Genomic DNA, 14718 nt, shown 5'->3' with positions numbered 1-14718 from the left:
ACTAAGTAACAATACTTCCCATGGAATAAATTACATCCTGGATTGGGATGGGACTTTTAAATGTGATTACTAAAGCACTGTCCATTATCTTAGAGCATTTTGGAAGAAGAGTCAGGTTGTTATAAAACTTAAAATGGATAAAAGTCTGAATTTTAAAAAGAATTTCAAAGTAGATTTAGTCAATTATTGACCATTCCAATAATAAAAATAATCACGGTAATAGAAAACATTTATGTAGCACTTTATTTTCATTATCTCATTTGATTCTCACCACAATTCTTCAGGTAAATCTTGAGGTCTCATTGCTCTCCAACCCAGAAAAATCTAGAACAGAGTAAATAAATGGTCTGTAATTCCTTAGCAAAGTAGCACTCACTAGGAATCAGAATGGTTCCTCGTGAATAAATTATGGAAGACTGACTTTGTGTCCTTTGAATAAATGGCTAGATGGGGAGATCAAGAGAATGCTGTAGACAGTGTATTGGGGGCAAATGGACATCAACTTTCTTAATTTTTTTATGGATGAGAGGGAGAAACATGGACTTGGTGATATTTGAGTTAGGAAGTAATTGAATCACCAGATACAAATAGTGGGTTTTTTTTTAAATGGTGGATTGATATTAATTCTAAATAATGAGTTATATACTTCCTTGCTAAAGGACTTTCTCCTTGATCCACTTCTGTTAGTTACTTTTAATAGTGATCTGGATAAAAATAAAAATCTGGCACAAAATCTTACCCTATCATGGCATAAAGATGAACTTAGATTTACTAAGGCACTGGAAACCCCAAACAAGCTCTGGCACACATTACCATGTTGGAGAGGCTTTGGGTATGTTCTTGGAACAGACTCGGTCTTTGATCTGCTTACCAGCTTAACTGACCTTGAAAAGCTCATCAGTAGGCTGAGCACTGATGATGAATTCTTCAACCACAGCAGTTCGTGAAACCAAGAAAAAGACAAAATGGCCCTTAGTTCTGTGTTACTCCTTTCTGTTTCCTTGGTGATGGCGGCAAAGTGACAGAAGAAGGGGCAGAAAGGGCTAGAGCCAGTTCTAGGCGGGGTACAAAATTAAACTTGACTATTGGTAGTATGGGGGAGCTAGGTGCTCAGTGGAGAGAACACTGGATCCGGAATCAAGAAAACTTTTTTTCATGAGTTCAAATCTAGTCTTGGGTGTCCCTGGGCAAGCCACTCAAGCTCTGTTTACTATAATCCATAGTAGAAGGAAATGGCAAATCACTCCAAGCCACGTAAGTACTAGTGGTATGTGGTGGTCCACAGGGTCACAAAGAGATGGATTTGAGGTCTTTGTCCAATAATGAAGGAGTGGATATGCCTTTGGAAGAAATGAATCACACCAATGTGGACATTCTCATTAAAGATGAAACAAGAAGACAGGAGAAGCTGTGGCCAAATGAGAAGATTGATCATAGGAAAGGAACAGGCAGAACTGGTTTTATTGCATGTCCAAAGTTAATCAAGAAACATCATTTCATGGGACAATTCATGTTGTGGTGCTTGTTATGTGTCTGCAAAAAGATTTTCGTGAAAATAATTATAGGCAATGGTCTATACAAGATGATGAAGATGCTAAAACAAATTTGAGGAAGAACTTGATAAGACCCTCTAAAATCAAGCAGCATGTGCCATGATAATAACTTCAGGAATTCGAAAGAAGGGAAGATACTAAGAACATGGAAAAAAATATTGGTCCTTTTTGCATCAAGAAAAGATGACTGAGGGGCAGCTAGGTGGTGCAGTGACTAGAGCACCAGCCCTGAAGTCAGGAGGACCTGAGTTCAAATATGACTTCAGACACTTAACACTTCCTTGCTGTGTGACCCTGGGCAAGTCACTTAACCCCACTTGCCTCGGGGGGGGGGGAAAGAAAAAAAATGACTGATAGAATTCCAACAAATATCAATGCCTACATTCCTATCAACATCCAATTCTGATGAGGATACACGTACTTCGAGGACATCTCTGATGAGGGTGTTGGAAGAGGAGATACAGGATTTCTTGGGCCATATTCCACAGCAGATCACATCTTTACCTTCACACAATTAACTGAAAGATGAAAAGAATATTCTGATCCTTGTTTGCTCTAAAAAGTTCTTCATTTAGTAGAACAAAATATCTCCTTAAAATGTCTCTTCCAACAAAATAGCTCATGTGCATATATCAGAATTGTATGTTAGTGGAAAATATAATGACACAGACAGAGAATCTTGTTTGATGACTCTCTGATTAGTAAATCAAAGTGTGAAACAGGAGCCAGGCTCACCATCATCATGGAGGAGATTCTCTACAGGATCTGAGTTGAAGAATTCCCTATAAATGAGGAGGTTCTCCTGGTGTTCCTTTTCTGTGGATATATTGTATCATCAAGCCCTAAATTGTTGCAGAGCCTCCTGGATGAGATCCAAGAGAATCACCACTCAAAAGTGTCTGACTAAACTATCCACATTTGGAAAATGATGGGATTAAGGAACATAAAAGTGTCTAAAATATGAGAATATAATCTGATCCTGCAGTATATTTTCCTGGTTATCCAGGCTCACAAGCTGGGTGTCAGCTTCTACCTCCCCCTGCTTTTTATCTTACATCCCCAGTCTCTTGCCAAGTCTTGTGAATTCTACTTTCATAGTTCTCTCATACTTGTCATCTTCTCTCCCCTTAGGCAGCTTCCTCCTGGCTGCAGGCTTTTCACCTCCTTTCTGGATTGCTGTAATCGTTTTCTAGATGGCCTTCTTACCTCAAGTTGCTTCCAATTCGGATCTACCCTCCACTCAGCTGCCATTTCCCTGATGTGCATGCCCGTCTAAGTCACTCCTATGCTCAAAACCATGAATGGTTCCCCATTGCCTTCAAGATCACATAGAAAATGCTCCATTTGGCATTTAAAGCCCTTCACAATCTTTCCAGTCTTCTTACAATTTATGGCCTTCCGCAGAACAGCCTGCTCATTCTGTTCCATTCAAAACGAGAACCCGGAGGCAGGACTGCTACTCCCTGACAACAGAATCTACCCTCCAAAAAAGCACGTACTAAAGTCACAAGGTGATCTGCAGGACAGTGGCTGGGTAGGTTGTGCCGTACGGTGACGGAGATTTTCCCAAGAGCAGTTGTGGAGGGATTAGGGTGTTGAGGAGCTGGCTACCAATGCAGGATGGGGGAGGTTTGGAGTTGCTGGAGTTGGGTAGGATCGAAGGAGAAGGGTAGAGGTGGCTATGTTGGAGACAGTTCCCACTGTCGACTCTCCAAGTCCATTTAAACATTTTATTTTATTGCGCATCCCTCAGCTTAGGCCACAGCCAGCTTCAAGTCAGCCTGTGAACAATCTTGTATATATATATATATATATACACACACACACACACATTGTCTATACATACATACATATATACCTTGCTTATACACACACACACACACACACACACACACACACACACACAAACAATTGGGATTAAGTGACTTGGCCAGCGGACTTCAGGACCAGCGCTCTATCCAATGCTGCCCTTCTTGTTTGTATTTTGGAGACCTCTATTTTAGAGGAAAAAGGGACATCAATCTTCAAATATCTGGGAGGGCTGTTAGTTGGGGGATGGATTGCATAACCCTGTTCTGCTTGGCTTTGGAGCAAAATTAGGATCTTGGGGAGAAGTTACAGAATATCATGTATCAGTGAAACATAAGAAAGAATTGTGTGTACCATTTGATCCAGCAATAACCGCTACTAGGCTTATATCCCAAAGAAATAAAAAAGTGAAAAGGACTTATTTGAACAAAAACATTTCTAGCGACTCCGTTTGTGGTAGCTAAAAACTGGAAATGAAAGGGCTGTCCACCAGCAATGGTTAGACAAGCTGTGGTAGATGATTGTGATGGAAGATGATGGTGCTATGAGAAATGACAAGCAGGATGATTTCAGAAAAACCTGGGAAGGCTGACATGAACTGAAGCAAAGTGAATAGACCCAGGAGAATGTTATACAGCAAGATTGTAGAATGAAAAATCGTGAAGGACTTGGCTATTCCAATGATCCAAGACAATCCCAAAGGACTCATGATGAAACCTGCTGTCTCCAGAGAAAGAACTGCTATTGTTTGAATTCAGATGGAGTATGCTATTTTTCCCTTTCTTTCATCCTTTTCAGTCTTCTACAAAATGACTAATAATAAGAGAACGTTTCACATGATTGCACATATACAAACTATATCTGATTGTTTACCAATTAAGGATGAAGAATGGAGAGGGAGGGATAGAATTTGGAAACCAAAACTTTCCCAAAAATGTTTAAAAATTGTTTTAATATGTAATTGAAAGTATTTTATATATATTTGTAATTAATGTGTAATATAATATGTAATTATATGTGAATATAATAAAATCAGGGGAAAAAAGAGAAAGAAAAGAGATCCCCTGGAGCCTGGCAAGCTAAGGCTAAGCAGAAGAATATAGAGCAGCTGAAGGCTTGCCAATGTTCGGCTTATAATGGCCTGTAATACATGGGCAAGGATCAACACCTGTTTTCTAGATGAGGAGACCAAGGCTGAGAAAGGAAGGCTCCCCAGCTGGAGCCTGGCAGGATCTCCTAGCTCCAAACGCAGAGCTCTTTCCACTCCATTCCATTGCCTCTCACCCCACTGATGTCATGGTCCCTGACCCGATGAGGGTCCTCTTTGAGAACGAAGGACAAACAACAACTGCCTCTCAGATAAGGTATAAGATTTTACTGTTTAGTCATTTCACTCGTGTTTAACTCTTTGTGACACCAACTGGGGATTTCTTGGCAAGGATGATTTGCCATTTCCTTCTCCAGCTCATTTGACAGATGAGGAAACTGAGGCAAACAAGGTAAAGTGACTTGACATATGTCTAGTGATGTCTGAGGACAGATTTGAATTCAGCTCTTCCTGACTCCATGCTAGGTGCTCTCCTCACTTTTAAACTATCAGATTGAAAGTTTTTTAAGGTTCTTTCCAAATTCATCTCCCATTACTTCACAGTGTGGCGGCAGACATTAGTATTCCCATCTTCCCAAGCGTCACCTACATTGACCACTTTTTTCTCTTGTCATTTTTATCAATCAGATAAGTGTGGGATGAAGGCTCAGAGTTGTTTCATTTGCTTTTCCCTCATTAGAATCCAGTGCCTTTTCTCCATACCAAAGTGACTTCTGAGCAATGTTCCAGCATGGTGTCTTTGAGAGGTGAAAGTTACAAGTGGCCTAGATTCAGAGAGAGGGGAGAAGCCTCTTTGCCTCATTAAGTACACTCAGAAGAGTCGAGAAGAATTATTCTAACAGAGGATGAAGTCATTTAATCCTGGGAGTGTTTCAGACTTAGGGGAAAAGGACATCTCTTAGTAATCTTGAGTAGTTAGCACAGAAGCCACAAAAGACAAAGCTGAAGATCACCATCAGATGAATGGAAGTCCTTGTCCTCCGAGGAGACTTTGCATTGTCCCAGATCAACTAAACCTGATGTTATCTGGATTTTCAGAGTCCTCACTAGCTTCCTGCCTCAAGAATGGGATTGAAGGTCCCAAGGAGTGTGGGATGTAGCTTTGGGCTCCCTCACTTTCTCACTAGCTTCCTTGGCCCTGACAGGAATGACAGACAGGCAAACTGAAGGTTATTCATCCAGTCAATTTCAGCATCAGAAGGCAATGGACATGTATTTCTCATATTTCCACAGAGACATATATATGTGTGTGTATATATATATATGTGTGTGTGTGTGTGTGTGTGTGTGTGTGTGTGTGTGTGTGTATGTGTGTGTATATCTTTCTATATATATATATTCACTCTTCCTCCTTCTCCTCCTCCTCAGATGTATGAGCCAGAAAGGGAAACAAAAAAGAAAGTGCTACTTACAAAGCAGTTTTGCTAAGAGCAGTATGGGAAGGATGGACAGGAAAAGATATTTGTCAAAGCAAAGAGGCTGGTTCGTTACAGAGGAAAGTGTCCTTGTAAGCTAATAGACCAATGAAAACAGAACTTTCATAATTAATCAGTTAATCAATTAGCTAGAAGTCTATAAATGTGCACACGTTCCACATTCTGATGGAACAGAGTCATCATTGCTGAAAGTTTTGTGCATGTGTGTGTTTGTGTGTGTGTGAGTGTGTGAGTATGTGTGTGAGTGTGTGTGTGTGTGTGTGTGTGTGTGAGTGTGTGTGTGTTTTGAGCTCAGGGTCGGATCCTCATTGTGAAACCAGGACAGTCTACCAGCGCCACTCCAGGAACTGAACTGCTGCATTGGATTATCTTAGGAAGATACTCATTTGGCAGGAGAAGCTGTGGGACACCGAGATCTTTTCTCAAGCTGAACTGCCAAGCGTTCAAACTCGACAGCAGAGAGTGCAGTTCCCTTGGGCTGGACACCTTGTTCAAATGGCAAACATACACTCGCCAAAAAGATTATTTTATGGAGAACTCACACAGGGCGAGTGCTCACAGAGTGGCAGAAAATACAAGGACACTCTCAAGATCTCCCTTAAGAACTGTGGAATTGAACGTGGCTCTAGGAGATATTGGCACAGGACCGCCCACCGCGGTGCCCTCCTCAGAGACAGAGACTTACTTGTTCTATGAGCAAAACAGAATTGAAGGAGCGCAAAAGAGACGCCAGATGTGCAAAGGGAGAGAAGTCACCTGAATGTTCATGTGGACTGTTTGTGGCCGACCTGTGGCCCAGCATTCCGAGTTGTGCTGGTCCGATCAGCCAGAGGGACACTAACGGTGACGTCATTTTGGTCCTCTTCCAGAGCAAAGGGCAACAACCAACCAATTAGAATTTTTATGGGCCTACCCAGTGCCGGATGGACAAGAAGAAATAAAACGACCGACTTCCTTGGACCATAGGGATCCTCTGAAGTTTTTGGTTTTGTTGTGATTAGGGGAAAGTTAGTTAAAGGAAGAGAGTCTCTGTATTGTCAGAGGCGTCACTGATAAGTATGAGAACACGCAGGAAGAGAAAAAAAAGAAAGAGCAAAAGCAGAAAAAAGTGTTTTTCTTAAAATCCACTTTCAAGACTGAAAGCATAGAAATATTACGACATTACTCGCACAACAGTGTGAGTCCTTGCTCTTACCGGGTGGTCAGAAACAGCCATACAAGGACACTCTCAAGGTCTCTCAAGAACTTTGGAACTGAAGGTGGGGACAGGAAGCAGTGGCACCGGACCACCCAGCATGTGCCCCCTCAGGGAAGGAGCTGGGCTCTAGGAGCAAAGCGGAACTGAAGTAGCTCAAAAGAAACACAGGCTGTGTGAAGTGAGAGAAGTCACCCTAAGTGTTCACGTGGCTGATCTGTGGCCCAGTATTCCTAGCTCGAATCGTTCTAATGGACCACAGAAGGACACACTGTAACTCTATTCCAATACAGTGACATTATCTTGGTCTTCCAGAATGAAGGCTAATTGACCAGCCTGCTTCAGTTTCCTCATCTGTGAAATGGGGATAATAATGGCACCGACTCAGGCTTGTTTTATAAAGTATTTAACACAATGGCTGACATAAATATATGGAAATTCACTATGTAAACACGAGTATTATTATATTAGCTACTATTCATTAGGTACAAAACCCATTATCTGCATTATCTCATTTGATCTCTGGGGTAGGCAAAGCACCATCCTTGTTCTAAAGGTCACAAAACTCAGTCCTGGAAAGGGACACTTGTGAGAAAGGGAAAGTGAGGGGGCCCAAAGCCACAAAACTCAGTCCTGGAAAGGGAAAGTGAGGGAGCCCAAAGCCACATCCACCACTCCTTGGGACCCTCAGTCCCATCATTTCACACTAGACAGAGTCAAGGAGAAAGCGGACAGCCCTAAATATTCATCTAGCAGGACAGACTGAGGACACCGAAGCCAAAAAATCATAAACTGAAAGCTTGAAATTTGTTCAGAAATCCTCTGCCTCAACCCTCTCGTTTCAGAGATAAGGAAACCGAACAGAGGGGGAGGGGAAGCGACCTGCACTGGGAGCACTAAGCAAGCCATTTCCCTTCTTTAAGCCTCAATTTTTTTCATCTGTAAAATAAAGGGGTTGAATTAGATGGTCTTGATTGCAAAGGGTCCCTTGAGAATAGTCTTTTGCCTTTCTTCGCATCGCTAAATGCTGGTGCCTGGCACATAGTAGGAGCTTAATAATGAGGCAGCTGGGTGTTTTAATTCATGAATGGCCCGCAGGACCAGAATTCAGATTCAACCTCAGACATTCAGGAGGTGAGAACCCAGGCAAGTCACCTATTAACCTCAGTTTCTTCATCTGTAAAATGGGGATAATGACCCCACCTGCCAGGATGAAATAATGAAATAAATGCTCTGCAAACCTCGCGGACCTTAAATTGTTGACTGATTGCCTTTGAACCTCTAGGGAGAGTGGAAACGGTTCACAGCAAAGGACCTCGTTTCAAACCCTGGCTCTGTCCCTTGTTCAAGGTCACGCAGACTGAAAGTGGCGCCTTTGTCGCTGTCCCCGGTGGGCCACAGATTGAGAACCTGAAGCTGCTTAGGGTCCATTTGGCCCAATGAATACATTGAGGCCCCCGAGAGGCCCGGGTTGCAACAAGGGCTGAAGTCAAGGAGTTTTCTCCTAAACTGTGACATCTTCCCTGCCCAAATCCCGCGTCCTTCCTCCCCCCACCTATAACTGGGAGAGCGCTATGGAGAAAATAGCCAGCCCCCTGCCCCCTCCCCCCTCCCCGGCCCCCCAAAGGAGAAAGCGCTGCTTCGGTGCGCGGGGCGTGCAGGGGAAGGGTTTCCCAAGCGAGGGCTGGTGGGAGGAGGGAAGGCCGGACAGTAAGGCCCCACCCAGAGGGTGGGTGGGGGGTGGGGAGCCACCTTTCTCAGTCCCTCCGGGCACCCGCTGGTGGGTGGGAGGTTCGAGAGAGGGGGAGGGCCCAGCCGCTGTCTCTTTAAGGAGAGCGGAGTCTCGGGCGTGTGCGAGTGTAACACGGCCTTGGGCTCCGGAGCAGGCGGCGGCGGCGGCAGGAAGGCAGCCGGGGCCGAGCGCGGGGCAGCAGCCACCATGGTCAAGATCGTGAAGGTGCAGAGCAAGGCGTACCCGGACCAGAAGCCCGGCACGAGCGGGCTGCGCAAGCGGGTCCGGGTGTTCCAGGAGAACGCCCACTATGCCGAGAACTTCATCCAGAGCATCCTGGCCACGGTGGAGCCGGCGCAGCGGCCCGAGGCCACGCTGGTGGTGGGGGGCGACGGCCGCTTCTACATGCGGGAGGCCATCCAGCTCATCGTGCGCATCGCCGCCGCCAACGGGGTGAGGAAGCCGGCGCGCGCTGGAGGGGGGGAAGGGGGGAGGGGGGAGGGGGAGGGGGGGGGAGATAAGGATCGCCGTGGCTGCGGGCCCCCAGCGGCGACGACTTCCGTGGGCGGTGCGCCCCTCCCGCCCCCGGAGTCCTGCACGTCTCCCACGAGCTCGGGTGGGCCGGAGCGGGGCGGGGTGGGGCGGACCGTCGGGCTGGGGGGGTGGGGACTGCGAGGCTGGGAAGGGGAGGGGCTTGGGGCCGGCTCCAGCCTTCACCTTGGGCGGCCCCTTCCTCCGGCTCCCTTCCTCCCTTTCCTCCTCCTCTTTCCCATCCCCCGCCCCCAGGCCTTTGACATTTAAAGTAACCTTTCCCGGAGATATAATTACCGGACTGAGCGTTCCGGCCTGGAGCTGGGGTGAGACCTGGGCGCCGGGCCGACGCCTCGGGAGGCATTGGGGCGCGAGCGGGCTCCCCCCTTCCCTTCCGGGGTCTCGCAGCCCCACTAGCCTGTATCTGGCGCCCGGGGGAGGGAAGCTTCCCCAGTCCCCCCTCCCCCTTCCTGGCCAGGCACCTGGACTCCCTCCATTTTTATTAGGGCATTTCCAGAGCAGGGGCGTGGGAGGTCGGGTCAGGCCAGGAAACGAAGGTAAAGGCTTTACCCCCACGCGTGGAAGCTCTCCCAGCCGAATTGGGGAGGCCGGGTTAGTGCGAGCTGGGTCTGGGTGCCCCGAGCTTAGAGCAAGGCCAGGAGCCCAAGATCGGAGGCTCAGGCCAGCTAAGCCCGGTGCCAGGGAGGCCCCTGGGGCAGGAGCTGCTCTCGGGTTCTTTAGCTGAGCGCATTGAAGCGACTTTTCAGGAATTTTTTCCCATCTAGAACTCGAGTACCCCCGAACCGAACCAATGGGCTTTTGAGGTTGCTTTGGTTGTCTTGGATGCCTCCGCAATCTCACTCTGGCCTCGCCTCGGAAGGACCAGCCTTTGTCACCCCCTCTAAAGATAGCTGGCTTCTCGGGGACATTTTATAAAGCCACCCCTTCTTCCCCCCCATCCATGCACGTAACTCTGTGGCTTAGAGTCCAACCAAGCGAAGTCACTTCTGTCTGAACCTCCTTCGTCCTAAAATAAAGTTCTGATAGATAAGGCCCAAGGCCCAGTTCTCAGTCTGTGATTACCTCTGTTTTATGGAGAGGTAAACTGAGTCTGGAGAAGAGCAGGTAGAACATTGTGGAGCTGTGGGGTTGCCTTTGAATTGAAAAGCTGCTGTAATATCTCTGATTTCTGCCTGAATCTGGACAGACTGGTTGTCAGTGAGCACCAGGCACTTGTAACTTCTGATAACAATCCATTTTTTCTGTTGTTTTAAAGGTCCAGGAACTTGCCACTCCCAGGTCTACAACACATTCAGCTTAGAGTCTTCTAAAGAGCTGTCCAGAGGAGAGCTTACTGGCATGTAGAGTGTCTGATCCCAAGCTATCCTGGCTCTCTGGGACCAGGAAATGAGAGGGCAGGTTAATTTTAAAATTGTTAATTGAAAAATGATAGATAAAAAGAAAATGACTTCCTAGTCCACATGGCCCAACTGACAGGTGAGGAAGCCTTAGTAAATGAACTTTGAGAGTGTGAACTGGAGGCTTTATGCAGGGATGTAGCTAATAATCATCTGAATTGGAGCTTGGGCTTTTTGATTCCAAGCCCAGCTCCTCATCCTCTTGGTCCAACTACCTCAGAGGTTATATATCTATTTGATTAACAAAGCTTTTGTTTCCTTTCTCGGAATATAGAAGGGGATTTTGGCCGGGCTTATTTATCTGTGCTTTGGCAGATCTGAGATTTCCCAGGTGTTAAGTCTTTCTCCCCCACCTTCTCTTCGAGGAATCCCTCTCTCTATCTTCTTGTTGGATGTACTTCATTTACTCTCCTGCTTTCTCCCCTATTTATGCTTCCTTATCCTTTCCTAGAGCTGCCTCTGGGTCTCATTCACTCAACCTGTCCCTGTTTTGGTTCCTCTTCTTCCTGGACTTTTATTCAGTTTGATGTTTTCATCAGCATCTCTGGGTTCAATCATCATCTCTGTGCAGATGATTCTCACATTTGTTTATCCAACCCTAACTTCTAAGCTTGAATCTCAACTGGGATAGACATCTCACACTTTTCCTATCCACAAATAAAACTTTACCACCTTCCGAACTTCACCATGACTGTTGAAAACTTCACAAAACTCCCAGTCATCCAAGCTCACAATGTAGTATCACCCTTAACTCCTTACCAGCATTACAGGTATCTATGGCCAAGTATTTCTATTCTTACCATTGAGTAGAGAGTAGCACTAGGGCAGCTCTAGTGCTCTCCATCTGTTATCCCTTGCTCCTACAATGGCGATTACTTTTAACTTGCAAGTCACTGTTGGTAATATGGAGCAGCCTGATGTTGTTTCATCACTATTGGCTTTTGGGAGATCTGCAGTTTTGATTCTTGTGGAATTCTGTCACACACACACACACACACACGCATGCATGTATGCACACACATCATTATCAGAATGTTGATTTTAAATGAAATTTAATGATGGAATTTTCTTGGAAGGAGAAACTTGGGTTACTGAAAATACTGAGTAGTTTTCCAACTACAGTCTTGCTTTTCCTTGGTTCTGGGCTCAGAGCATTCATTATTCATGTATAGAATCGGTCTGCCATACATGCACTGATGGCTCAGAACAATGGGCTGTCCATCCAGATGTACCTCCTAGGTTGGACAATAGGTATTTTCTCTACCTGTTTTTGGTATAGATTGGTAGGCTGACTTCTTTTGATCCCTAAAACAGCAAGCAATCTGTTACAGGTTAAACATTTGCAATTCTTCTAACCACGTTTCCATATTCGTCATGCTGTGCAAGAAAAAAGGAAAAAATATGAGAAAGGAAAAAAAGCAAACAACAACAAAAAAGTGAAAATACTATACTTTGATCTATATTCAGTCTCCTTAGTTCTCTCTTTGAATGCAGATGGCACTTTCTATTGTAATTGCCTTGAATCACCTCATTATTGAAAAGAACCAAGTCCATCGCAGTTGATTACCACATAATCTTGTTACTGTGTATAATGTTCTCTTGGTTCTTCTCACTTCACACAGCATCTATTCATATAAGTCTTTCCTGGTGTTTTTGAAATCAGCCTGCTTAGAATGGCATATTCTTGACACTTCTCAGTTAATTGTGTAACTAATGGGGTGGGTTATTCCAGAACACGTGTTCTCATCCTGGGCTTCTTGAACTTGACTTTAAAAATATTTAGATAATTGTATTTCAATATAATTGGTGTCCTTTATAATTCTGTGTTGTCTTATGTACTTAAAAACATGGTCCTGAGAGATTCTATAGGCTTTGCTAAAGGAGAGATGTGTCCAGGACATGGAACTGCTTAAAGATCCCTCCTCTTGGCTATCATTTATGGATGCTCATCTCTTCCATCCTCTTATTTTCACTAAAGCTGTCCTTGCCACATAGGGGCCACTTGTCCATTTAAAGGGTTTGTGGTGTCTGATTAGTAGACATCCATGTCCTCTAAGTTTCCTTTGCTTTTGGCAGTAATCTGTTTTTGTTTTTATTGTTTGTTTTTGTTTTGTTTGTTTGTTTTTTGTTTTTATTTTTGCAGTCATTGAGTAGCCTCATTCTCTTTCAGATAGTTTGAGATTCAATCCAGGGAGTAGAAAGAACTTGAGATTTTGAGTTAGGGGACATGAATTCAAAGCCCAATTCTGCCCTTATTACCTGTGAGATAATGAATATAAAGCACTTTCTAAACATTTGTAAATTTTGAGTTTTGTCTCCATCCCCATCATCAAATTTTTTGAATCTCCTATTTCCTCATTTGTAAAATCAAGTGGTTGGACTACAAGATCTCTCAGTAACCTTCCAGCTCTAGATCCTTGGCATAATGACTCCTTAGTTCTCTCCCCCATGCACAGACTATTTATAGACACCAGTGCCTGCTATTTCACCTATCTTAGTTTTCCTCAATGCCCCTTTTCTTCTTTCTCATGAAATCCCAAACATGATGGCTTCACTGCTCTTGATGAGAATGTAACTTCTCATAGAAATGTTGACAAATGTTTTCAGTTTTTTTTTTTTCATTTTTGTGTTCTTTTTCTAGTTTTATCTTCAAATGCTTTTTCAGATAGTCTGATCTACTTAGTTCTGGTGTTAAGTTTTCTGCAAATTCCATTCTGCCCCTCTCACTTTTCACTCTTTTAAAGGTGATACTGATCATAATCTTCTACCATCCTCCTCAATAAGATTTTGGAAGTAGTTTGTGTTGTTTTAGGTTTTCCCTTTGAATGCTATTTATATCCCTCCTCTCAGCAAAAAATAAAGTGTCTGCTGAATGCCTTATTCATAGGCTTTTTTGGCCTCCGGGTTGTGGTGATTGCTTTACACTAGGTAAATTTCCATAGGAAATAGTGATTTTTGTGGTGGTTGTTCTTCTTATTTAGTCATGTTAGACTCTTTGTGACTCCATGGATCTTAGCATGTCATGCTTTTCTATCCTTTGCCATTTCTCAGACTCTGTTCCAGCTCATTTTTTTTGTTTCAGTGACAATATCTATCCATCTTGTCCTTTGCCATCCCCTTTTGCCTTCAGTCTTTCCCAATGTCAGGGTCTTTTCCAGTGAGTCCTGTCTTATGTGGTCAAAATATTTCAGCTTCAATATTTGATTTTTCAGTGAATAGTCAGAATTAGTTTCTTTAAGTATTAATAAATTTGATTTCCTTGCTCTTTAGGGACTCTAGAAAGTCTTCTCCAGCACTACAGTTCAAAAGCATTGAGTCTACCATGTTGTTTTCCTTACAGTCCAACTCTCATAGCCATATATCACTACTGGAAAAACCATAGTTTTGAGTATATGGTCCTTTGTTGGCGAGGTGATCTCTCTCTCTTTTTAGCAAGCTGCCAGATTTGCCAGATCTTTCTTTCCAAGAATCAAGTGTCTTTTTAATTTCACGGCTGCAATTGCTGTCTACAATGATCTCTGAGTCCAAGAATATAAAATCTGACGTTGCTTCCATTTCTTCTCCCTCATAGTACGTGTCATTTTATTTATTCATTTTCCATTTCAGGGCATTAGTTTAAATAGTTCTCTTGATATAACTGAACTCTTTCGTTTCTGGCCTTAAATTTTGTTCCATATTGTTTACTTTTTTTTTTAAATCACATTGATTTCCAAATATATTTCTTCTTAAACCTTAAATGTTTTCCCTTGCAACAAAGATTTCTTTTTAAGTTTAGCTAAACCAACCAACACGATGATTATATTGGACAAATATTCTACACCTATAGCTTCTTACTTTTTCAATCCACGGAGTTGCTTATCTCATCTCATCCATTTCTTTTCCTCTTTATCCTTCTAATTTGAAGTTGATTTTGATCTTTGCTCTAACAAGTTGATT

The 14718-nt window shown here is 43.8% G+C and overlaps 1 protein-coding gene across 1 annotated transcript in view; it reads left to right on the top strand.

The window, feature by feature from the left end:
* Positions 1–8791: 8791 nt before the first annotated feature.
* PGM1 (phosphoglucomutase 1) overlaps positions 8792–14718 on the top strand; it is a 62007-nt gene continuing 56080 nt past the window's right edge. Inside the window, exon 1 of the mRNA XM_031968982.1 lies at positions 8792–9286. Coding sequence (XP_031824842.1) covers positions 9041–9286 — 246 coding nt within the window. The 5' untranslated portion in view covers positions 8792–9040. The remainder of the gene's footprint in view (positions 9287–14718) is intronic.

This window comes from Sarcophilus harrisii, chromosome 4, assembly GCF_902635505.1.
Source record: "Sarcophilus harrisii chromosome 4, mSarHar1.11, whole genome shotgun sequence".
Classification (NCBI taxonomy): domain Eukaryota; kingdom Metazoa; phylum Chordata; class Mammalia; order Dasyuromorphia; family Dasyuridae; genus Sarcophilus; species Sarcophilus harrisii.
Note: the sequence above shows the minus strand (reverse complement) of the source record. Positions and strands in the feature narration are given on the sequence as shown.